At 29.4% G+C, this 25,829-nt stretch overlaps 1 protein-coding gene and 1 long non-coding RNA gene across 2 annotated transcripts; both read right to left on the bottom strand.

The window, feature by feature from the left end:
* Positions 1 to 1,575: 1,575 nt before the first annotated feature.
* On the bottom strand, positions 1,576 to 3,309 carry LOC108469108 (germin-like protein subfamily 2 member 4). The gene is made up of 2 exons (XM_017769994.2): positions 3,082 to 3,309; positions 1,576 to 2,361 (listed from the first exon to the last, which is right to left on the bottom strand). The coding sequence occupies exons 1-2, from the start codon at positions 3,200 to 3,202 to the stop codon at positions 1,814 to 1,816; spliced, it is 669 nt and encodes a 222-aa protein (XP_017625483.1). The 5' UTR covers positions 3,203 to 3,309; the 3' UTR covers positions 1,576 to 1,813.
* A 16,085-nt stretch (positions 3,310 to 19,394) lies between these two features.
* Positions 19,395 to 21,981, bottom strand: LOC128296281 (uncharacterized). Its single transcript, XR_008286837.1, has 3 exons — positions 21,908 to 21,981; positions 21,354 to 21,439; positions 19,395 to 19,689 (listed from the first exon to the last, which is right to left on the bottom strand). It is a non-coding gene; the product is annotated as an uncharacterized LOC128296281 (long non-coding RNA).
* Positions 21,982 to 25,829: the final 3,848 nt, after the last annotated feature.

The raw sequence follows: 25,829 nt of genomic DNA, 5'->3' as shown, positions 1-25,829 counted from the left end.
AAAGAAAAAGTAATAAGAAAATTCAAAGAACCTGACGTGAAAAGGAAAAAAAAATTGGCCTTAAACTGTTTGAATAGAGAAATAGTGTGTCAAAAGCTAATTTTTTGAAATTTGGTGGTGCCAATTTATGTGGCTCCACCAAAAAAAAGGTAAAATTGTTAAAGTCCCTCTTATACTTTCAAAAACCATAGTATTTCATTAGTATTTATATAAGTGGCGCCATTTTATATGGCTCTACCAAAAAATTAATTTTTTTATGTAGATTGCTGATGTGGCATGTTAGCGGCGCCAAGGCTCCACCAACTTTTATTATAGATTTTAAGTTATTTTCGTATTTTATCAAAAAAATAGGTTATTTAAATAATTAACTAATTTTTTAAGGTTATTTTTATATAATAAAAAAAAGCCTTTATGTTGAGGAAGTACCTGAATTAGTCCGAGGGGTAGTGGAATCGGATCGGTGTGGGTGTATCTGCTTATAAATTAATGTCACCTATCAATTGATCTCAATTCAATTAAAAAATTACCGAAATCTCATTTTTTTTACAAAGTAATGTACATAATAGAATTTGAACTTATATGACATAAGTTTTTAATGTCTCAGTTTTACTATTTCAATCAAAATTTCATTTGAGTTTATATTGTTATGTGAATAGGGTAAAGAAGAGTAAGCTATTTTATTAGAAAATCTAATATTCTAGACAAAATCTCAGCAGAATATATTTCAATACAAAATATTGAAAGATAAATAAAATAATAAGAAGGCCAAAAATTTAACAAAGTTCAGCAACCACCTCAATTTATAATAGTACAAACACTTCACAACTTTATATTTTTTAGATGCGAGATTGTGCTATTTCAACCCATATGATTTTTTTTATAAATATAATTGTTATATAATTTTGGGATAATCTAATTTTTTTCCACCCACATAATGAGTGTACCATAGAATTGAATCATAGTTTGGTTGGTAACGGCATTGTTACCAAAGCCTGAGGACATGGGTTCAAGCATGTTGAAGCGTGTTTATTCTCCCGTTTAAGGGTTGGGGAGAAATAATAAGTACTTTCAAGCATTGTATAAAAATAATTTATGTTTGATTATTTTATATCTAAAAATAAGATACATATTTATAGTTTGTTTAAATTTATTTGTTTATTGTTTTAAACATATTTTTAATTTTTCATAAACATGTTCGATTATAATTCATGAATATGTTCATTTAAAGTTCATAAAGAGATAAATATTAAAATTATATATGAACTTTGGTTTAAGGTGCAATTGTATACATAAACTTTAATTTAGTGCAATTATACACGTGAAACTCTAATTGTGGTTCAAATGTATACTTGAAACTTTAATTTTGATTTAATCATATACATTTAAATAAATAAAGAAAATTATTTATGTATGAAATATATAAACATAAAATGATGTTATATCAATAATTGTGTTAATAATTTATAAAATTGAATCAAATTAAAATTTCTATGTATAAAATTACACAAAATCAAAATTCATATATACAATTGCACATTAAATCATAGTTCATGTATAGTTTTGGGATTTATCCCATTCATAAACAAATTCATTCAATTTAAAAAAATAAACATAAACACGTTGTTGAAATAAACAAACACGAGTATAAATTGAACACGAACAAATGTAAAAACAAACATGAGTAGATAATTCAAAGAAAATATAGTGAATTGGCGACGTTACCACATACAAAACCAATATTTTGCTCTTAAATTACATTATTCAATCCCCGATAGAAATACGTATGATATTTTCAATTACAGAAGCCAATTTTCTAAGTTTTCTTCGGGGCTAGCTTGTTTTTGATTTTGTCAACTTCTTTGGTGCCAATTTGAAAGGTCTTTGTCAACACATTGTCTGGGACAGCCGGTGTCGATGTAAACAATGTTGCGGCAATCGATTGAGTTCCAGGCAATTGGCTGTTAAATCCTGCTATAACGGATGCCGATTTGTCGCCATTGTTCTTCTGGAAATGAACCAATCCCCTTGGGAACACGAAAACGTCGCCTTTCTTGACCGATTTGGAGACCAACTTGTTTGATGTAGTGATGAACCCCACGTCTAATTCACCGTCGAGAACGAAGATGATCTCGGTGGCTCGTGGGTGAGTGTGAGGAGGGTTAAGGCCACCTGGTGCATAGTCGATCCGAGCAAGCGAGACGCCGAGGGTGTTGAGCCCTGGGATTTTCTCGACATTGGCTCCTGTTGCCACTGATCCAACCGAGTTATTGATGACTCCTGGATTGGCTAATCCGCTAAAGAAAAAATCAGCTTCCGTAACATTGGCTTCGTCCTTGCATGGAAATCCATTAACCTTTATCCCTATACAATTAGTATACAAATAGGTTAAATAATACCCGGGCGAAGTGGCCTCCATGGTAAATTTTAATTTAGATTCTTTATAATAATAAAATTACATTTTGACCTTTAAAAATGGTAAAATTTTGATTTAATCTTTTAAAATTCCTAAAAATAATTTAAGGCATATTGAAAAACCTTTTGTAACTCATCGAATATAGATTTATATATTGAAAATGTGTTGAATACAAAAAAGGTCTGAATGTAGTAATTATTTTACAATTTGATCTTGAACTCTTTTTTGGTTCACATTGCTCTCTAAATTTGACAAAGTTTTTCAATTTTGGTCAATATAATGATATGACATTATGAGATTACGTCATATTATCACTTAAATTTTTTTTAATAAAAACTGGAGGTTAAGGTCCAAAACTAGTGAACAAAAAAATTTTAAGGACTAACATGAGCGAAGCCTGAAAAACTCTTTTTTTCACCATTGTACTAGTTAATATGTTTATAATTTTTTAAAGGATTAAATTAAAATCTTATTATTTGGGGAGATCAAAGTGCAATTTTCTATTACTAATTTATAATTTTATACGTTTTAAAGGGTAAAAGATGGAATTTTCCAATTTTGGGGGCATGATTCCTGCCCCTCCTTCCGTCCTGGGGACAAAGTTAAGAAAAGTTCCCAAATTAAAAAAAAAAAAGTAAGAACATATATTACAGTTGTAGTAGTTGTACCAGCAGCTTTATTAGCTACGCAGAGATCTTGAAGAAGATCAGGATCAGAAGCAACCATGCTGAAGAGGGCAACAAAGACAAAAGGACACGCAAAAACCTTTGCAGCCGCCATGAAAGACATTCTTAAACAAATGAAATGAGAGAAACAAGAGAGGGGACAGTAATTGATAAGAGACCAAAGCTTGTTGGTTTGATTGTTGAAAGAGAAAGGGTTTTAAGTCTAGTTTATATATATACAAGAGACAATGGTTAAAAGATTGGTTGGTAAAACAAGACCCTAAGCTACTTCAACTTAAAACCAAAGCAAAGCAATATGTTTAAATGCAAAAAATTAACTTGGACCCCTGAGATTATCGAGACTTGATCAAATTAATCCTTCTATTATTAAATGGATCAGTTTAATCCTTATACTATTAAAAAAAATCATATCAAATTTGAATTGGACTAATATTTGTTGTTTAAAAAGTGGCTTGAATTTATTTTTTTCAATTCAATTCCAAACAGAATATTTTGTTTTACAAGAAATCTTAACTCTATTACGATTTGTACTTAATTGATTCTTTTTAATAATAGAGGACTAATTTAATTCAATTAATATAATATAAGGACTCCTAAATATTTTAATCGTTGAATATTTGTTGGTATTAAAATCAAAGTGGGAAGAGCTTTCAAAATCAAAGTGTGTTGGGGGAGGGCTTAGCAAAGAGATAATTATTCATTATTGGCTTTGGCTTTTTATTTGAGAAAAAGTGAAGAGACGTTTTTATATCACGCAATTACCAACCACAACGAAAGGAATGGCTATGGGGTGCATTGCGATGGCGCTGCTACCGGTTTTCCTTTTGTTACAAAATTAGTAAGGATTATTGTTGAGTTTGTGTGACCCAAGTCCGTATACATTGTTCATAAGTACAAAATTGGATTAGGGTTGTGGGGGTAGAGTCCTTGTGGTACGGACTATACTGTATAAGTTGAGTTTGTATACAACTATACTTCTACTATTTAACTTTGATTAGAATAATACATTTCAACCCTTAAATAGATTAGTCGAAACTCCTATTGTATTATTCGGTTTTCAACATTAGTGGATTTATTCTCCTTTGCTCATGGTTTTTTCCCCAAAAGGGTTTCCACACTAAAATTTGTGTGTTCTTATTTTACTTCTCGAATCTCCAAATACGAAATATTGCCTATTTTTAAAAGATTTCCTTTTATGTATCATGTAAAAATTAATGTGACACGAATTGATTATAATAATGGTAATGATCATGACATAATTAATATTTATTTAGTAATAATGAAGAATTATAATAATGCAAATAAGAATATTATTTCATAGCATTAATAATAAAATAAATAAAATAATTTAGAATAAAAATGAAAGGAAATATAAATAATATCAAATTAAATATTTAGAAAGTAAAATAATAATAAATAAATAGATAAAACAAATAACATTAAATTTAAGTAAATAAAAAATAGATAATATTAATTTTAAATATTTAAAAAAGGTAAATGAATAAATAAAACAAATATACATAACATTAAATTTAAATAATTAAAAGGAAAATGAAAAATAAATAAAAAATATAATAGATATAAATAATAAATAAGTATTAGGTGAAAACAAAAATTTAAATATAACAAGAAGGTAAATAAATAGTAAAACAAATGGATAAATAAATAAAAATAAGTGAAAATAGAATTACGTTATATAAAATCTAAAAGGATTGAATTTGATCAAATAAAGGATGAAATCGAAATCAAAATAAAGTTGAAAGGATAAATTATAAATAAATAAAAGAAAAAGGCAAAACAGAGGGCCAAAATAAAACACGCGCCAAGGAGGAGGTACTAAATAGGAAATTATTCCCAGTCCTCGGGGTGTGTCGTTTTGCAATGTACCAAAGTGAAACAAAAATTAAATTATACAGACAAATTTTAAATATATAAAACAGGAATAGGGCTAGATTATAAAATATAAAAAGGCAGAAGGGTTAAAGCTAAAAATAACCCATTTTGCTTAAAAACACGCGGATCCCATCTGCGGGTCGAGTCAGACATGAGTCAAGGGCCAAACGACACCGCTTTGAGGCTATTGAAATTAGCCCTAAACAACGTCGTTTGCATGGCTTATAAATGCTAAGTTTTATTATTATTATTATTTCTTTGTTCTGTTTCCTTGCTCTATTGTCTCTGCTTTACTTTCTTCTTTGTTCTTGTTTTGCAGGCCTAAGAAGGAGTCAACGGACAAGGAAGCCTACCATTTTGGTGCAAGAGAGGCCACCTCGGACGGCAAGTGCGTTGACTCAGCACGTGGAGGCAGCGGCCCACATGGGAGGCGCGGCACAAGGGCCAGGGACTAGGGTTTTCTTTCTGAAAATGTTTAAAGTTTTGGGCCATTTGGGCGGCTTAGGTTTTTTTTTATTTTTGGGCTTTGAGTTTTTTTTGGGGGGGGGGCTTGTAATTTGAATATTTGGACTTTCATTTTTTGGTTTATTTTCTGTTTTGGTTTTCTGGCAGGCCGGACAAAAATGACCCATTACAACTGTCATTATCGACGTTTATTATAACAAAATCGATCACCGTAGTTAAAACACAAAAATGAGGAGATTGTAGTTGTTTGATTAAATCATGTCAGAAATTAAAAAAATTGTATTGATGAGCTGAAACTTGTTAAACCTGAAATAAATACGTTGTTTTTCTCTAAAAATTAATTGTTCTCTTTCTTTGGTGTTCAAACCAGTTGAATTGGTTGAAAGGTAAGCTCACATTTCTCAATCTAAATCATACGTGTTATAATTGGTTTTTCTATAGATGCCATCGGTTGTTTAGTATTTGAGTTTGTTACTTTTTTTAATATAATATTTGTGCTTCTTTATCCAACAAGGTACTTGTATTTGGCAAAAGCTATATTTTTTGCACTTGAAAGTAATATTGTTAACCTTTTGTGTTTAATTTAAGTTTTAGGGTTGATTTGATGAAAATCATAATTAACTAATAATATTAGCAATTAATGATTATCAAATCAATTATAAAGGCGAATTAAATACTAAAAAGATAATTATGTTATCTTTGAGTACTAAAATATATAACTTTCGCCAAATACAAGTACTATATTGATAAAAAACACATTTACCACGTTAGAAAAAAAATGTTAAACACAAAAACTAAATGATATATTAAACCAATTAGTATTACCAAATTTTGTCAAATCCATGATGTGAGTGAAATATTTATGTAATAAATGGCTTTGACTGAAGTAATAAAGTTAAATAATAAAAATCACAATGATGTGATGATGACATGATATTTTGGGTTCAATTCCATTATGCGTTAGTATTCTTCTAAATTTTATATGAAAAGATAAAATTATCCTTAAAATAATATTTATTATTTATTAAAATGAGGATTTTGATAAAATCATTACTCTCAATTATTCATGTTTTCATGAATGCTTTACAAAATTCAACCTTATAAAATTTCTAAAAAGCAAGTACATTTCTCATTCATATAAAAGGCATTTCAAAAAGAGTATTATGTTTATCCTCCACTTGAAAACCAAGATATGAGAATTATGAAAGCGCACCTCATTTTATTTTAAGTGCTATAACTAATAATTTTAAGTGCTATTAAAATTGCAATATGACTTAAGTTCTTTTTCTGAACTTAAATCTTGGGATCTCTAGTCAATTAAATATGGTTACCATCGTAACAATTTTTTCTTTTTTTTACCTTTTAAAGGCTTTAAGGTCATTACTCTTGAGATCCCTAGTCAATTCACGATATTTTCCCTTGACTTTACACAATCAATGAAAATAACTCCATTTGACTAGCTAGTTTTACCATTATATATGTCGCTTTGAACCCTTCCAATTGTTGATTGATTGTCACAATGGACACAAATAACTAGTACTAGCTTTCGCCAACTTGAAATATCCTTTAATAAATTTTGAAGCCATTTAGATTCCCTTCCAATTTTATCAAGAGTAATAAAATTTGATTTTATCATAGACTTTGCAATACACTGGCTTAGAGAATTTCCAAGATATTGTACCTCCACCAAGTGTGAAAGCATATCCACTTGTTGGTTTTGAATTTTTAGTATCAAATATCTAATTTGCATCACTATTGATGCAAACCCAAGATCTAAAAGAATGTCAAAATCTTCAAGTTCAGTAAATCGACAAGAGAAACATGTTTTTGGTGTAAAAGCAAGAAGATAATTTGTACTATGCCACCTCTAATTAACTTGTGATTGGAAAAAAATAATAATTGGACAACTCCCTACGACACCCCCTAGATAAATTGTACCTAAAAAATATGGATAATGGAAAAAAAAAGGTGAATCTCTCAATCTTGAAAAAAAAAAGTAATGTGAATCTCTTATGTAACATCTCGTTTTTCAGTGGTTTCAGGACCACAATTCTGATGTGTGAGTTCATAAATATTAATTATTTAATATTTACGAACTCATTACTATCATATTAAAATTTGGTTCAAAATTTTGGCGTTTGGCTAGTTAATTAAAGAAAAAAGGACTAAATCATAAAAATTATAAAAGTCAATCTCTATGAGTTTAAAAGTGAAAATTAAATATAAAAGCATATTTAAATGGTCTAATATGTAAATTTAGCCATTCTTGATGTTAGTGGCCGATTTTAGACTTGATTTACAAGTTTTATGATTAAAGTATTATAATAATAAAACAAAAAGAAAAACAAAGTCCACTTTCATCATCTTTGTTCTTTCAACCGAAACTCCATGGTTGAAACCTTGGAAAAATCGGCCAAGCTTCATTTCTTATGCATGGTATGTTTTTCCATCCCGTTTCTCGTAAATTTTATGTTTTTAAGATTGTTGTAACTTAATCTAACTAGCCTGTGGACTATTTTGTGAAACTGTTAAAGTTTTAAAAACTTTTCATTGATATTATTGAAGCTTTTTAGTTGTTAATGGTTTAGTTTGATGCTTGATGATGAATTTGGATTATTTTGTAAAGTGATTTTGGAGTAGTTTTGAGTTTAAGGATTAAAATGATTAAATATTGAATTTTGCTTGGTTTTCTTGTAAAATTTTAGAATTAGAGGGTTGTATATGGATGATTAAGAATTCAAAAATATGGGTTAAGGATTAATTGTGAAAATAAACTTATTTCGATTTTAGGGGTTAAATTGAATCAATTACAAAATTTTAGGGCAATTGTGAAAAATGTCAATAAAAAGTCATATGCATAATGTAACGGCCCGTTTTCAGTGAAATGGGAACAGTGGTTTTGGGACCACGAATCCGATGTCATAAAATTTATTTTAATATTATTTTGTGGTCTACAGCATGATAGTATTATTGCATAAAAATTTCGTTAAGAAATTTTACCGTCTGTATGCTCAATTCATGAAAAAAGACTAAATCGCGTAAAGTGCAAAAGTTTTGTTCTATTAGCTAAAGGTGTTAAATAGCTATAGAACTTTAAAGTGGAGGTTGGTAATTAGACAATAGATTGAGTTAGTGGATGTGCATGCCATGGTATTTGCGAAAATTTTAAAGTTAGGTAAGGGTAAAAAGGTAATTAGGTAAATAAAGGCTAAATTAATAAAAGAAATGATATCATCTTCCTCATTCCATCCATGCTAGCTGATTTTCACCATTAGAGAAGAGAAAATTTTTCTTCAAGCTATTTCCTTTGCATGTAAGTGCTATCTCATCCCGTTTTTGTTAATTTTTATGTTTTCGAAATCGTTGTTGCTTAAGCTAGCTAAATAAGGGACTAAATTGCAAAATGATCCAAAGTCTAGCGTTTTACCATGAGAGCATGCTAGTTATTTTTGAAGTTTAAAGGAAGAAAATGAGTCATTGTTGTTAAATAAACAACTTTTGTTAAAGGATTTTTAATGAAGTTGTCAAATAAGGGCTAAATTAAGAAATGTGAAAATGTTGTGTTAAATATGTGAAATTGTGAATTGTATGGGATGATATAGGTGCATATATAATTCGGCTAGGCTTGGTTGTGGATGAAATTGCTTGAATTTACTAAATAATCCCTGATTTTACTATTTCTACAGTTTGGCCCTAGTAAGTTCATACGGTTTAGTTTGTAAAATTTGAAATGCTATATTGATTGTGAGTTGTGGTTCGTTGAATATATATGTATAATTAAATTGTTATAAATTTATACAAGGTGAGAAAATAATTGAATTGTAAAGTGTTAATATGATGATATGTATTGAGCCCGGACATAACATATGATAGGATACAATTGACATGTCAATAGTTTATTTTGCGTGCTATACAAGATTGACTTGTGATGAAATGATGATTCATGACTTGTTATTATACACTAAATATACTTGAGTCTAGCATTTGTTGTGGATTGCTGAGTTATATTTACAGTGATCTTGACATGTTTCTTGGGACTAATGTAAAGCCTACGAGCTTGGAACTTGGTGCCCAGGCGTGTTTCTGGAGAGATGTTAGCCTACAGGCTAGGCACTTGGTGCTCAAGCGTGTTCTTAGTTGGATTGGCTCAGTAGAGCATTCTGGCATGTCTTGAGTGGATAACCACGTATCCGTATCTGTTCATATCATTCATCGGGTTGAATTTTCAATGGTTAAACGACATGATGATTATATGCACTTGATATTTGCTTGTAATGTCTTGTTGATGACTTGTATATGTTTTTATGATTTTCGATATTATATCATGACTTGATAATGAATGATACCGTACAGATGAAATCATTAAATGACTCGTATATATATATATATATATATATATATATATATGAAAACTCACCTATTGAACGGTCGTGGTTGACAGGATTAATGCTAGATAATGATTTTGTTAATTATTAAATTATGTTTTCAAGGTAAGTTATATCGTTTCAACCTATGAACTTACTAAGCTTCTTAAAGCATTTTTCCTATTTTCTTGTAGATATCGTTTTGCAGAACTAGGCAATCGGATCAAGTTGAAGATCACACTATCCAATTATCTCTCAGTAGACTTTGAGAACGTTTATTTTGGGATATGTGGCATATAATAGGAGTATCTTGTATTTGTTTATAAGTGGTATATTTTGTGCTTGTATATAAGTTGAATGTTTATGGAAAATTATGTGGTGGATCATAGTTTGGTTTAGAGATTTGAATGTGATATTTGTTTAAATGAATTAAATGTGATAGGTAATGTTTGAATAGGTATACTTTGGTTGGAGTTGTTTTTAATTCTATGAATTGGTATATATGTATGGTTTTCTTTTGATAGCTAATATATAGTGCATATGCTTTAGCAATGAGTGTTATTTGGTGATTTAATTGTGGTATATTGTCACCTTATATGGTCTTATTTAATTAAGTTTGAACTTGGTAGAAATTGAAGTTGAATGCAAGACTTGAATGTTGTTTGTGATAGTACTTTTAGCATATTGGTTAGAATTAGGTAAATGACATATTTTGATATGTTTTTAGTGTGATTTGAACAAGTTGAATGATTGATTAATAGTATACTTGTGGCCTAAGTAAGTACAAAATGGTATAACTTGCATTTGAAGGTACATTTAAGTTCACATGGTCTGACACACGGCTTGACACATGGTCGTGTGTTTTACATGGGCATATGGCACGACTGTGTGCTATGTTTAATTTAGGTGTCAATTGGATCACACGACCACAGCCTGTTAGACGATTTGAAGACATGGTCGTGTGCCTCCACCTACATGGTTTTAGACCTTACATACGGTTGAAAAACACTACAATGTCACATATCACCACACGTCATGCACCTGCACACAGCCTGATAACACAGTCGTTTGACCCTTATTTTCTATTTTTACCTTACTTTTTTGTTTTGTTTCAAATTAGTCCTTGCTTGTTTCTAAATTGATTTTAAAGTTGTAGGTTTGATTAAGCCCCATTTTTGTAAGAATTTTATGATTATTGAATTATTGTCTACAAAGGTATGTTTTAAGTAAATATTGAATTAAAACTTCATATTCTTGACGTTTAATTATCATAACATCTTGTAACCCTAATCTGGTGATGGAGACAAGCGAGGAGTGTTACATCTCAACCTTGCTTAAAAAAAATTACAAAGAAACATTAGCATCAGGAGTGTAGCGACGTAAAAATCTTTTTTCTTTTCGGTTGCTAATTGAGGCGATTTATTGGAAATTTGAAAACGACTTTCGATTTTATTAAAAAAAGGAGTCGCCACCGATCTTTTTTCTAGTTGTGATCGGAAACCTAATAAATTCTCTATTTTTTTTAAAAAAAGAAAATCTATTTTTTAAACAAAAGAGATATCGAGTTTGGGTCTACGCGAAAATCCAGAGAAAAATAGGGTTCGAGAGTCGGTTACGCGCGAGGAAGGTATTAGCACCCTCGCGACGCCCAAAATTGGTATCTTGTTAAACACGTGTTGTCTTGATTTTCAAAAATACGAATTCAATTTGAAATTTAATCGTGATCCGACTGAAAAATGAGAATTTTTAGTTTTCGGTTTTTAGAAGGGTGTCCCGTTTTCAACACGAGCCGACGAATTTCACCCAACATAGCGATGAAATCGATGACTTAATGTTAAATCGATTCATTGCCTTATTTATTGATAAAAAGAAAATTGAATAAAATATTTTTCTTAAAATAAAAATTCATAAATAAATTAACGTGCAAATAAACGATATAATGAATGAAAAATATTAACATATAATATAAGAGTATTAGGATAAAAATAAAAATAAAATAAAAACAATATTTACAATGAAAGAAGATAAGAATACAAATAACGATATGCTAATAATACAATAAGAAAAGCAACCTAATGCATAATGGATAAGGACCAAAAAGAATTGGAAATGTATCGAGGCAAATAATAAATATGATAATAAAATTAAAAACAATAACCATGCATATGATATTAAACATAATAATAGTGCTAAACACGAAATAAAAACAATAAACGATATATATATATGAACATATAATAGTACGTAAGGTGGCGAAAAAAAACATAATATTAATAATACTAATGACGCTACATACATACACATATTAAGATATATACAATAATAGGTATTAATGGTGCATTAATAGTATTGAAAGTATGTATATGATATATAAAAGGATAACATTAAAATGTATACATAATACAAAGTTAAAAATAATATATAAAATATATATATACACAATATCTATTAAAAGAATATACACATAATATATATATATATGCATGTATTAAAAATAATAATGATATTTAAAAATAATTATTAACAATATTACATAAAAGTATATATATATGGATGTTAAAATACTAATTGAAACTAAAACTAATACTAATAGTAGCAAAACTAATAATATAATATAATATAAAAACAAAAAACAATAGTAATAATACGAGGATTAATAATAGGAATAGTTATAATGAAAATAAAAGTAATACTAAATATAACAATAGTGATAATAATAATAATAATAATCAGTAAATTAAGTTAATTATTAATAGAGTAATAGATAAATGAACATGAAAAGGAAAATGTATAATATAATAATAATGTTAAAATAAGGTAATTAAAAATACTATTGTATGAATACGTATATACATGCATATATGAAAATACATACCAATAGTAATAATAATAATGATACTAGAAATAATAATGAAACACACATAAGTAAATAAAATATAATAATACTACTAAAATAAAGTAATAATAAAAAATACTATATATTGATATATACATAATAATATAAAATGTGATATTAAAACATATATTCATAATATTATGAAAGATATATATATATATATATATATATATATATATATATATATAACATTAGAATATTTACATAATATATACATATTAGAAATAATAATAATGTTAAAAACAACTATTAATAATACTTCATAAATATATAAATACTAAAATATACATAATAATAATATTTATATAACAGTAAGACATGATATATATAAAGCTAAATATAATATAGAGATACATAAAATAATAGTGATAGTAATAAAACATGGAAATTAATAATATATATATATATATATATATATATATTTCTTTAAAAATATTAAAATAATAATTTAATACTATATCAAAACGTATATATATATATATAAGTATTAATTAAAATAAATACTAAGACTAATAATAGTAATAATATTAATAATAGATACAATAAAAATAATAATACTAAAATAATTGATTTAAATAGTAAAATAACTAAAAAAGATTAAATTGAGCTAAAAACAAAATATTTGGGGCGAAATTGAAAAAAAAATAAAGGGAAAGGACCATTTTGAACACGCGTGAAACGTAGGGGGACTGAAACAGCAATATTTCCTTCCTTTCAAAACGCAGCGCATCAACAGGGATTAAATTGAAAAGCGCAAAAAATTATGGGGCCAAATTGAAAATAAAAAAATGACTTAATTGCAAGAGCTTGAAAAAGCAGAAGGACCGCGCGCATAAATAACTCATTCAAACAAAAACACGCTGGTCCTCTAGCGGGTCGGGTCGGATGGGCCGGGCATGGCCAAAACGACGTCGTTTTGGGGCTAAAGGGCAGCCTCCAAAACGACGTTGTTTTGGGAGGCTATATAAGGCCAAATTTTTTTTAAAATTTTCATTTCTTCCTTGATTCAAAAAAAAAAATTCTTTTCTCCTTCATTTTTCTCTCTGGCCAAGGCCAGAATCCGGCGAGGGGACAGCCGTCGACCGCCGCCACTAGCTACACGGTGGCCGGAAAAGGTAAGAAATATTTTTTTATTTTTTTTTGTTTTTTTGAATATATACATATATTTCTATATGGTTATGAGTAGGAAAAGAAAAAAAAAAGTAATCGATTCGAAAATAAATATAAAAAAAAAGCACCTTCGTTTTTTTTATTTCGATTTTTGTTCTCTGTTTCTCTGATTTTGGTGGTGTTCGAATCACTGTTTTTGTGTTAAAATCTAATGCTTTTGTATTCTTCAATATATTCCCCGAAAAATCCCTTAACATGGTTTTAGATTTGGCTTTTTATAGCTATTACAACTTGTTTCATTTTTTTATATTTACTGTCTTTTCCTTCCTTTTGCAGATGCAAGTAGTGATAGGGACTTAGGCGGTGGAGCAGGTGGCAGTGAGTGGTGTCAGAAGATGGCTAGTGCGGCGCCTAAGGTGAGGAGAGGTAAAGAGAGGCTAGGGTTTTTTTGTTAGGGTTTTGGGCTAGTGTTATGTATTGGGCTTGCTGTTGGGTTTTGGATTTTTGTTTTAGGGGATAGTTGGGTATTGGTTAGGGTCTGTTTTGGGTAGATTTGGTCTGGGCCAAATTTGGCCTTGTCGAAACCATCCTTTTTTCGAAATATTTTAAAATTTTAAATTCGATGAAAATACGGGGGATCGACTTTTTGGAAAATAGAAATATGGAGTCACCACCGATCTTTATTTTGGTGTGATCGGATCACCTAAGAATGAAGTTATTTCAATAAAACATTTTTAGTTTACTAAAACAACGACTCTGGTCTACGAAAATTTTAGAAAACGGGCTCGGGAGTCGGTTACGCATGATGAAGGATTAGCACCCTCATTATGCCCAAAATTGGTACCAAATCAATTAAATACTGTCCTTATGTCTAAAATTAAAAATGTTTTTGAAATGTGGTTCTTTTTAATAACAGTTGAATAACCCGAGTTGATTGTCAAAAATCTTCTTGTTTTGGCATTCGAAAATTTTTTATTTGAAACTCACAAGAGGATGCTCACTATTTAGTTCAACAGAAAACCGAAACCCAGCACAGTAGGGCACGATTCCTCGAATTGCCAAACATTAACCATTGCCTTGCTTTAGAAAATACGAGTGAAATTCTGAAGAAATATTCGATTATTTTGAACAAACGGGAGATTGCAACCCAGCACGATAGGGCACTATTCCCTGAATTGCCCAACATCGAACGTTTCTTTCGTTTTTTAGAGTTTTTAGAAAATGTGAGTGAAACTCCGAAGGGATCTTCAATTGTTTTGAACCAAAGAAAATGCGCAACCCAGCATGATAGGGCACGATTCTCAAATCGCCAAACATTGGACATCACCTTCGTTTTAAAATGTTTTCTTAAAAAAATGAGTGAAAACCTAAAGGAATATTTGATTGTTTTGACCAAACGAGAAATCACAACCTAGCACGATAGGGCATGATTCCCGAATCGTCAAACACCGAGTATTGCCTTCGTTTTAAGGGATTTTTAGAAGATACGAGTGAAATTTGAAGTGATATTCGATTATTTTGAGCGAACACGAAATTGTAACCCAGCACGTTAGGGCACGATTCCGCGAATTGCCAATTATCAAATTTCGTCTTCGTTTTAAAGAATTTTTGAATGAATGATGAAATCTTGAAGGGATATTTGATTATTTTGAGCAAACTCAGAATTGCAACCCAGCACGTTAGGGTACGATTCCATGAATTTCCAAATATCAAATTTTGACTTCATTTTAAAGAATTTTTAAAAGACATGAATGAAATTTTGAAGTGATATTCGGTTATTTTGAGCAAACGCAAAATTGCAACTCAACACGTTAGGGCACGATTCCGCGAATTGCCAAACATCGAATGTCGTCTTCGTTTTGAAGAATTTTTGAATGAATGATTATAAAGCTAGCTTAAGACGTATTAACTCGATTTGAAATAAGACGAAATTAATCATAAAATTTGAGTTTTATAGAACCACATTTCAAAAATTAAGTGAAACAATGATATAGGGTAAAAGGCACATATGATGGTACGATGCTTGATGAATAATAATATTAATCGACTAGCAGAATATGCAATTAAATATAATTAATCCGAGATCATAATCAAATCTCAATCACATACGAAGAACAATTAACAAATCATTAAGACGAATACCATGCAATGATTATATATATTCATGCCATAAGATATAAAGAAAACAACAAGATATATGTGAAGCAAATGAAATGTAGAAATCGAAATGGTATAATATTAATAAGATAGGTATATAGGTTGACAAGCTTAAAAATAGGGATATATATATATATATATATATAAATATTTATATAAATTTATATGAAAATAATAACATGTACCATAGTAAAAATAATTTAATATGTACCATATACATGTGAAGAAATATTAGAAATAATTATATGTGAAGATATCATTTAATTAAAATATGAATTATAGAATTAAACACAACTTATATGCGTAATAATTTAAAAAAAACAATTATATGAGTTTATTTAAAAATATATATATGTATAAGAATATCTTGGCTTTAACAATGGATACAAATTAAATATAAGTTCTAAACATATGTTTAATAATAACTTAAATTATACATGAAATATGTGGGATTTTCTTTTAAATAAGAAAGATACGTGAATAAATCTAAAAGAAATTATATGTATAAAAATATTAATGTTTAAAATGTATTTAAATTATATATATCAATAATTTTGTATACGTATAGTTAAAATTTAACTAATGCATATAACATGCGATTTCTTAAAAAAAATACACATAACATATATATAAAAAATAGTTAATAATGTTAATAATGTTCATAGAATAAAGCCAATTTTATTATAAGGTATATACATGTATGATAATTCATAAAACAATACATAAAATAGTATGCAACATGTGGAACTTCAATTACCCAAATTACAACAAATAAGTAATCAATGATACAAATGATACAATTAATATTAACATTACAACTAATATAAACAATAAAAAACAAAAATGAAAATAAAATAATGATGAATATACATGCATTAATAAAAGGACCGAAAATATATGAGTGAATAAACCCAAATTTATAACATAAATCTAATAAAATACTTAATTGAAATCAAAGTAAAATAAAAGATAATTTACCAAATAAGTAAACTACTAATGGAGACTCATATATAACACACATGAATTCACAGGGATCAAGATTGAAATAGTCCCTGATCCTGAAACATTGTGTTGAGATGCAGACTACAACATAAAAGTATTTCAAATTTTGGGAATAATCTAAAAGAAAATAAAGCAAATCAAATGCAAATGGGAGCAGATTACAACGCAGCGCAAGAAGGAGGGACCTTCAGCACAAATATTCCATTCTAGGCGCAAAAGGGTGGATCCGGGTCTTCAAACGGGTAGACACGCGGACCCTACCCCCTTTTGGAGCGACACCGTTTAGATCTGATGCTAAACCCCTCCTTTTTCAATCGTTTTTTTACCTAAAACACAAATCCTTCCCCTTAGAAATAAATCATGCTATCAGCCCATTCTTTTAGGGTTTCCTTTAGCATGTCACCGCCAACAATGAAACTTCTAGAACCCAGAAATCAGTTTGCAGCCTCAAGATCACTCCTCAGACTTCGATTTCAGCGAAGCAAAGAAGAATCCGTGGCGAATTTGCAAAGTAAGATCCCCTTTCGTTTCTTTTTATTTTCAAGTATAATAACGAAAGATTGAAGAGAAAAAAAAATAAAAATGACCCAATCAAAAGAACTAAAGCCAGTAAGAGACTGAAAATCACCTCTGTTTGTATATTGCTTCTGTATATCCCGTAAAAAAAAAGCCCTTACAATCGAAATCAATAGGCTTTTATAGCCGAATGTAAAAAAATAAAAATGAAATACAATTTTTTTCTTTCTTTCTATTTGCTGTTGCATCCTGTTTATCTTTTTCTAGGTACGGGGTTTGCTGGTATGTGTACGGGGGTGGCTGCTGGACGGTACGGAGGCCGTCCATGGGGGGTTGCTTGGTTGCGGCGCAGAGGAAAAGGAGATGTCCTAGGGTTTTGTCCTGTTTTAGTGTTCTGGGCCTGTCGGGTCCTGTAGATTCGGGTTAGGGTTTAATTATTGGGCTTGGGTTAATAGACTATGGTTTTTATATTTATTTATTTGTTTTTGGTTTGTTTATAATGGGCCCGGGCATATTTGGCCCACTACAGGCCTGTAACAAGGAGGTCACCCTTGCTTGTCATTTAACAGTAACAAATCGTAATTTGTAATAGTTAATTTTGACACCTTTCCACTGAGCATGAATTTGTTCTAATTGCTTCATAAATCCACAAGTAAACTAATTAATTTAAACTTAAATCTTAATCCAATTAATGAAAGCATCCAAACAAAAAATAATCTAAACTTTTTGAAAAGAAATTATAAGTAAAAATTGTAAACTTTCAAATAATTGTCATCAAAATTAACTATTACAAATCATGATCAGGAGTGCGACTTCAACTAAAATAAGATTTGGACTAAAAATTTACATATAAGACTATAACACCCCTTACCTGGAATGAACCGATACGTTTCGAGCAAGACATATCACATTTGGGTGCTGAAGCTAATTTAACTTAAGCATCAATATCAAGACTTCTCTTTAACATAATATATACTCATTTAAAGATATTTAAGTCATTTTTAAGCTTACTTTAAAGTTTGGATATAATCTAGGGTCATTCGAGGCTTAATCGGGGCAAAATAGGGTAGACATGGTCAATGTCGCGACACTGGAAAATCGGTGTCGCGACACTGGGCTTTAGACGTCACGACACCGAAAATAGAATGCTCCAATGACTCCAATGTCACGACACTGATGGTTGGGTTTTGCGACATTGATCGGATGTTGCAACACTGGGCTTTGGATGTCGCAACATCGGAAACAAATTACTTGGAACATGTTTGAACAATCTAAAAACAAATTCAAACCACCATCAACCTTCCTATAACACATCTAAACACTTTAGGAACTCAAAATATGTAACACCCCCTACCTGTGTCTGACGTTGGGACCGGATACGAGGCATTACCGGACTTAAACATGCACACAAATGAAAACTGACCCTAAAATTTCATTTAATTCAAAACTATTCAGACACATGCATAACATCCCTTATTTGGGTCTATGAAGCCCAAAACATACTTTGGAACGGTTTCGGGACTAAACCGAGAACTTACGAAAACCTGAAAAATTTCACGCAACAACAAGTCTTTCAATTTAAACATATTTCACTTTAACCAACATCCATGACTATCAACCTCAACACAAGATATTAGCACATACATGTGTTCAATAACATTCAATATCATCTATTTTAATACCAACGTATCATTTGCCTACCATCATGTATGTAATGTACATTCTTACATTAACTAGAACTAGATATGCCAAATCTTATTCTCGTTTAATACCATCTTACTGTGGTTACCAATTTGTCCATTAAACATTCATGTTCAAGTCATTATTACTTATTTACATTTAATTCATAATCCATAGGTATGCATTCAACTTACCTAATGTATCACCAATCATGCACAACAAACAAAGCTAACTACCTCGTCACACCAGAAACATAGAACATGACATGATTAATTAAGCTTACAAACCATAGTGAATATGGACCACATCCCATGGCCATATACGATAACTCAACGTAGATCAATAGGTTAGGCCAAATCATAATAATAATACATGTCATAAAACTAGCTTTCTATACATGCCACTCACTTGATATTTCTAATATTTGAATTAATTCTCCCAAAAATGATAGCTTGATAGTGTGATTCTGCCTCCGACGATCTCCAACCCCGAGCCAACCTGCCAATACTAAAGAAATGGCGAGGAGGGGTAAGCTTTACGCTTAGTAAGTCCATATGAAATTAATAAGCAATTACAAACATGCTTTTCAAGATAAAACACTATAATTGTACAATTACACATGTTCAGATTAAGTTGTTTTATCGAGTTACAGTTACTAAATCATTTATATCTGGATATAAAAAACTCCAAATTAGGTTCCGTTAATTTTCCTTGAAATTAGACTCATATACCTTTCTCCCATAAAATTTTCAGAATTTTTGACTTAGCCAATTAATACAGTTTATTCATTAAAGTTTCCCCTGTTTCAGTGTTCGGCTACTCTAACCTCTGTTCACTACGAATCAATTTTATATCTGTACAGAATTCAAAGGGCTATGCCGTTTATTTCTCTCAAAAATAGACTCAATAAGGAATCTATAAATGTAAATTATAACTCCTAATTATTTTTTCACAATTTTTAGTGAATTTCTCAAATAGGAACAGAGGATCTCGAAGTCATTCAGACTCTATCTCACAATAATTTAAATATCTCATAACATAAAATTAAATTGCATGTATCGTTCCCTCTATGTGAAACTACACTCATTAAGATTTAATCTCATATTTTATTGATCCCCTAACTCAATTTACACAATTTATGGTGAATTTCCAAAGTTGCATCACTGCAGTAACCCAAAACTGCCAAGGCTAAATTTACTCAATCACAACTATTATTCACTAAATCTATACAATATCATTTCATCCATCATGGAAAGAACACATAATTATGCTTCATAGGCATAGATCTATAATCTCAATGTCATCAAGTATCAAGACTTATTCCTTATCATGTCATTTTCATAGTATTCACTAATACTATATGCTTCATATATCAAGGCATCACACATAAGTTTAGTGTATATACCTGTACAACTTGTAATTTAACTTAAGAACATACTCACTAATGGCTTGTCTCATTGGGACCATTATCGAATACTCCGTCAAATTACCCGTTGAACACTCAGAATATAATCGAATACACAGAAGCCCGTAGCTAGACAAACACAATAGCCTGCTGTTTATGTAGCAAAGCTACCATAATCTCACCCATAATGAACTCGGAATGCAACTCAACAAGCTCGGGTGTTCGCATCCATAATGAACTCGGAACACAACTCAACGAGCTCAGGTGTTCGCATCCATAATGAACTCGGAACACAACTCAACGAGTTCGGATGCTTGCATCCATAGGTGAACTCGGAACGCAACTCAACGAGTTAGGATGCCTCATAATTCTCACGAACTCGGACCACAACTCAACGAGTTCGGATCTCAATTTCCTACTGACATGTCACTTGTATCCTAACCTATTCCTAAGGTTCAAACAGGCTCTTTCCTCGATCATACGGCTTCGCCATCTTTCTCGTGATGTCAATATTGATACTCCGGTGGCAACTCATATTTTTCAAGTATTCCACATAATTTGTATAATAATTCAACAATAATCATAGCATGCAACAATTCGTAAATAATAATCATCATACCATTATAAAGACATCAACAACATATAGTAATGTTACATCATTTACATAATATCAAATTATTCACATATATGTATACTTACAATTCATATAATATCATAACATTAACATTAAAATACACATTGCATTATTAAAATCATATGAACTTACCTCGTATGCGAAAATGGTCATTTTTACCATTTTGTCCACAACTTGGCATTTTGTCAATTTTAGCCCGAATTTTGATTTTCCTTGCTCTATCATTTCAAATATAGCCTAATTAGGACTCATATTATTCAAATCAACCCAAAATCATATTTTAAAAAAATTACAATTTTGCCCCTAAACTTTCACATATTTACACTTTTGCCCCAAATCTCGTAAATTAAACTTCACCCTATTTTCTTATGTTTTATGACATGATAATCATTTTTCCCTTCTATAGAAACATCCAATTCTCACTCTAACATGTGTTTATGAACATTAGGTATTTTTACCGATTATGTCATTTTACTCGTTTTCACGTAAAATCGCTTAGCAAAAGTCGTTTATCTAACACCCAACCTTTATTTTCTATCATTATACATCAAAATACATGCATATTATTCATGGGTAAATTTTTAGACATGAACCTTAGCTCAAATTAATGGTAGAAATAAGTAGAACAAGTTACCGGGATTTCAAAAATGTAAAGAACTTTAAAAATGGGGAAAAGATGGACTTACAATCAAGCTTGGAAGTTTTAAAAACCATAGCCATGTCTTCCATCTCCATATACGGTTATGGCATGAGAAAAATGAAGAAGATGACATCTTTTTCTTAATTATTTTAGCTTTATTTACCAATTTACTAAAAAACCCTTAATGAAAAATAAATAAAAACATACCATGCCATGTCCATCTTTGTCCACTAATTACAAAATGGGCTATTTTCCATTTAAGGACCCCCAATTTAAAAACCCATTACTCACAAGTACTTAGTACCTTTGTAAACTAGAATACACATTTTGCAACTTTTACAATTTAGTCCTTTTGACTAAATTGAGTGCCCGAACGTCAAAATTTTCAAACGAGGTTTTCGCGAAATTATTCCGTAAAATATTAGACCATAAAAATATAATAAAAATAAAATTTTATTCATACGGATTTGTGACCCCGAAACCACTGTTCCGACTAGCCCAAAATCGGGATATTGCAAAATATACTAGATTATCATTTAAAAACTTCACCTAACACATTAATATACTCATCTAAAGAACTTCAATTCCTAAACACAAAATGATAATTAACATCTATGGTATAGTTTTAGAACCACATGAGAATTTACAACAAAAGTTTATATGATTCTAACCCTAGGTACATGCAATTATATAACCAATATTTAAGTTTCATACTCTTTACTCATTGCTTGATGATGAGATGAGGATGAGGAGAGTCACTTCAAAATCCACCTTTAAAACGATATTTACCTACGTGTTTTGAAACAAAACATTAAGTTTATGAAAGCTTAGTAAGTACTAAAGAATTTAAACCTTACCATTGAGTTTAATTAACAATTTTAATAAATAAATAAACATGTTAACATGATGACAATAATTAGTCGTAGTTAAAGAATAGCAACAAAGTCATTCTTCATTTTTTAACTTACCATACTTTTGTCACGAGTGAACAAGAAGGATAAACAAAATAAAATCACAAATAGAATAGCAAATAAGTGCTAAATTAGGAGCACCAAAGTCGCGCTATGATATTCCTAATGACATGCCATCTATATCCCAAAACTTCAAAACTTGTCTACAAAGGGCTATATGATTATTGTAAAATCATTATTCATCACAAATACAATCAAATTTCATATTTTCAAAATCACACATAATTTTCAACATTATATAATTTAGTCCTTTTCTTTTCACAATTATGTCATATCCACAATATTCACATTCACTTACTACCTCCTTGGGTAGTTCACATATTTATTAAGTTAATAATACTAAATTGAATGAAAATAACATGTTCATTAATTTTATTATTTCCAAAAATCTAATTAGGTAAGGAAAATTCTAAAGTAGTTACAAATTTTGCTAAATTAGACTTCCTTCAAGTTTTGTCTACTTGTTTTCCCTTGTCACACCCCTTCCATCTTCTTCCTTTTCTTTCTTTTAAAACCTTAGTTCATCACATTATCTAGATTTTGTCTCTCCTCAAGTATGAACAGTTCACTTCGATTCAAAAATTTAAGCTTATTAGGTTGTGGGTTTAGTTAAGGTTTTCAATGAGAATTTGATAATTTTTAGCTTGGAATGGCCTTAATGATGCTAGAGGATGAAATTGAAGAGAAAATAAAACTTTCTCCATCTTTTACTTAAAATATCACCATTATTTTAATAAAAATAATTTAATTTAATATTATAATAATAGTATGATGAATGAATAAAATATTATTATAACTAAAAAAATCTATCTATCATCATTATCCACTAGATCTTAATGAAATTGCTCTTCATGTCCTCACATATTTTACCTATAATTAAATTTAATCCTTTTTACTTTTAATTTCTCACTTTAACCCCAACACTTTGTAAAACCTTACAATTTAGTCTATATCTCAATTTAATATCTCCTACTAAATTTTCTCCAACCTTTACTTCCTTCTTCACTAACACTTATAAAATTTTTTTTATTTATTTAGAATAATTTCTACTTAAAATTATATTATTATGATCAAGGAATTTTTGAGGATGTTACAAAGACTTTAAGTCCGGTAACTCCTGTGACCTCAATACTATTATTAAACCAACAACTCATTGGTATCTAATTTTTTTTTAAAACTCAAAATAATCTATAAAAAAGAATGAAATCAAATCCAGAATCCCATAATTATACCTACCAAATTAACCCGTTTGGCAAGTAGTGTTCTCATAATTGGGAATGGTTGTAGGAAACATTGGATATGGCAATGGCAGGCTCACAATGCTTTCACATGCATTCACACCATATGCAACTGAATTATTATTTATACATATTTCATTTAATTTGTATAAGTTCGTATATTATAAATTTAAATATTTAATTATAATTTTAAAGGATTTAAAGTTAAAGTTAATGCGATGGTTAATTTGTAAATATTTATTTTATTGAATTTATTTTACTTTTGTCAATAATATATTTCGATTTTAATAAATACTGTTTGAATTTTATTTTATTTTTTATGGAATCAATCTCAAAATTATACATTAATTTTGGTCAAATGAGTAACTTTATACATGAACTTTGATTTTGTGCAATTTTGTAAATGAAATTTTCATTTTGATTCAATTTTCACGAATCACTAGCGAATTATCAATATCAATTATAAATCCATTTTACGGTTACATATTGTATACACAAATAATTATATTTATCTAATATATAAATAAATTAATGTATTTATTTAAATGTATGTGATTGAATCAAAATAAAAATTTTATGTATACATCTGAACCACGACCAAATATCCGTACGCATGATTGCAACAAATCAAAGTTCATATATCAAATTGCATATTGAATCAAAGTTCATATCTAGTTTTAAAATTTAACTTTTTTTTATAGATAATGAATTATGTGTCTTTTGAAATATATTTACAACTTTATTTTCTTAATCCTTTTTATAGATCAAATATCCTACGGCCCTCGGCCTTTCGTCCACACAAATCCTCTTATTTTGCCATTGTATTTATTTCTTTAACAAGTGACGGAATTTGGGTCACTCAATCTCTAACACTAACAATAATGCTGGTGTTAATTGAGTTAAGACTCAATCGTCAATAAGTCAATATTCTAACCTCTAAATGATTTTTTGAAAGTATATTTTCCTTGATACTAGCTTAAGCATTTAAAAGGATTCTGAACACAAACTTCACCGAGCATACTTCTACATGATATTCTAACTCAATCCAACACCAAAAAATAATATATACCATTGAGTCACAACTCATTAAATACCAGATTGATTTGTTTTTGAATATATTCTAATAATTTTATTTGTAAATAATTAAATAATAAAAATATAACACGTAATTTTAATATTTATTGTCGATTGAGTCTTAGTTTGATTGACATTAGTATTGTTGTCTGTACAAGAGAAGGTGGGTTCGAGTGCGATGAAACGCATTATTTTCTTATTTAAAAGCGGATATGATAAAAACCTATAATGAGATTAATGTTAAAAAAAATTAACATTTATCATTTTAGGATCCGTTTGTTTGCATGTAAAATATTTTTCGTAAAATATTTTCATTATTTTACAGTGTTTGTTTGGTGAAAAATGAATTACCAAAGTAAATTATTCTTAAAAAAAAGGGTAAAAATAAAGTTCTTTTAAGGAAAATGTCTTACCAAACTTTTTTCTATAAGATGCTTTCTAAATTGATAAGGCTTTATTCACTGTCGAAGAAGACAGTCCTTTATATTCAAATTTTATACTTTTTTACGATTTAGTCCCTAAAATCCAAATTTTTACTAGTCTACAATTTAATTCCTCAAAAATAGATTTTCTTATTCTACAGTTCAGTCCTAAACCTCATTTTGTATAGTTTTGCAAAATGGACCCTTTTCTAAAATTTCTAGATTTGATAATTTAGTCCCTTCAACTAAAATTGTCAAAATTT

This window comes from Gossypium arboreum, chromosome 8, assembly GCF_025698485.1.
Source record: "Gossypium arboreum isolate Shixiya-1 chromosome 8, ASM2569848v2, whole genome shotgun sequence".
NCBI classification, from domain to species: domain Eukaryota; kingdom Viridiplantae; phylum Streptophyta; class Magnoliopsida; order Malvales; family Malvaceae; genus Gossypium; species Gossypium arboreum.
This window is presented reverse-complemented; position numbering and strand designations above follow the sequence as displayed.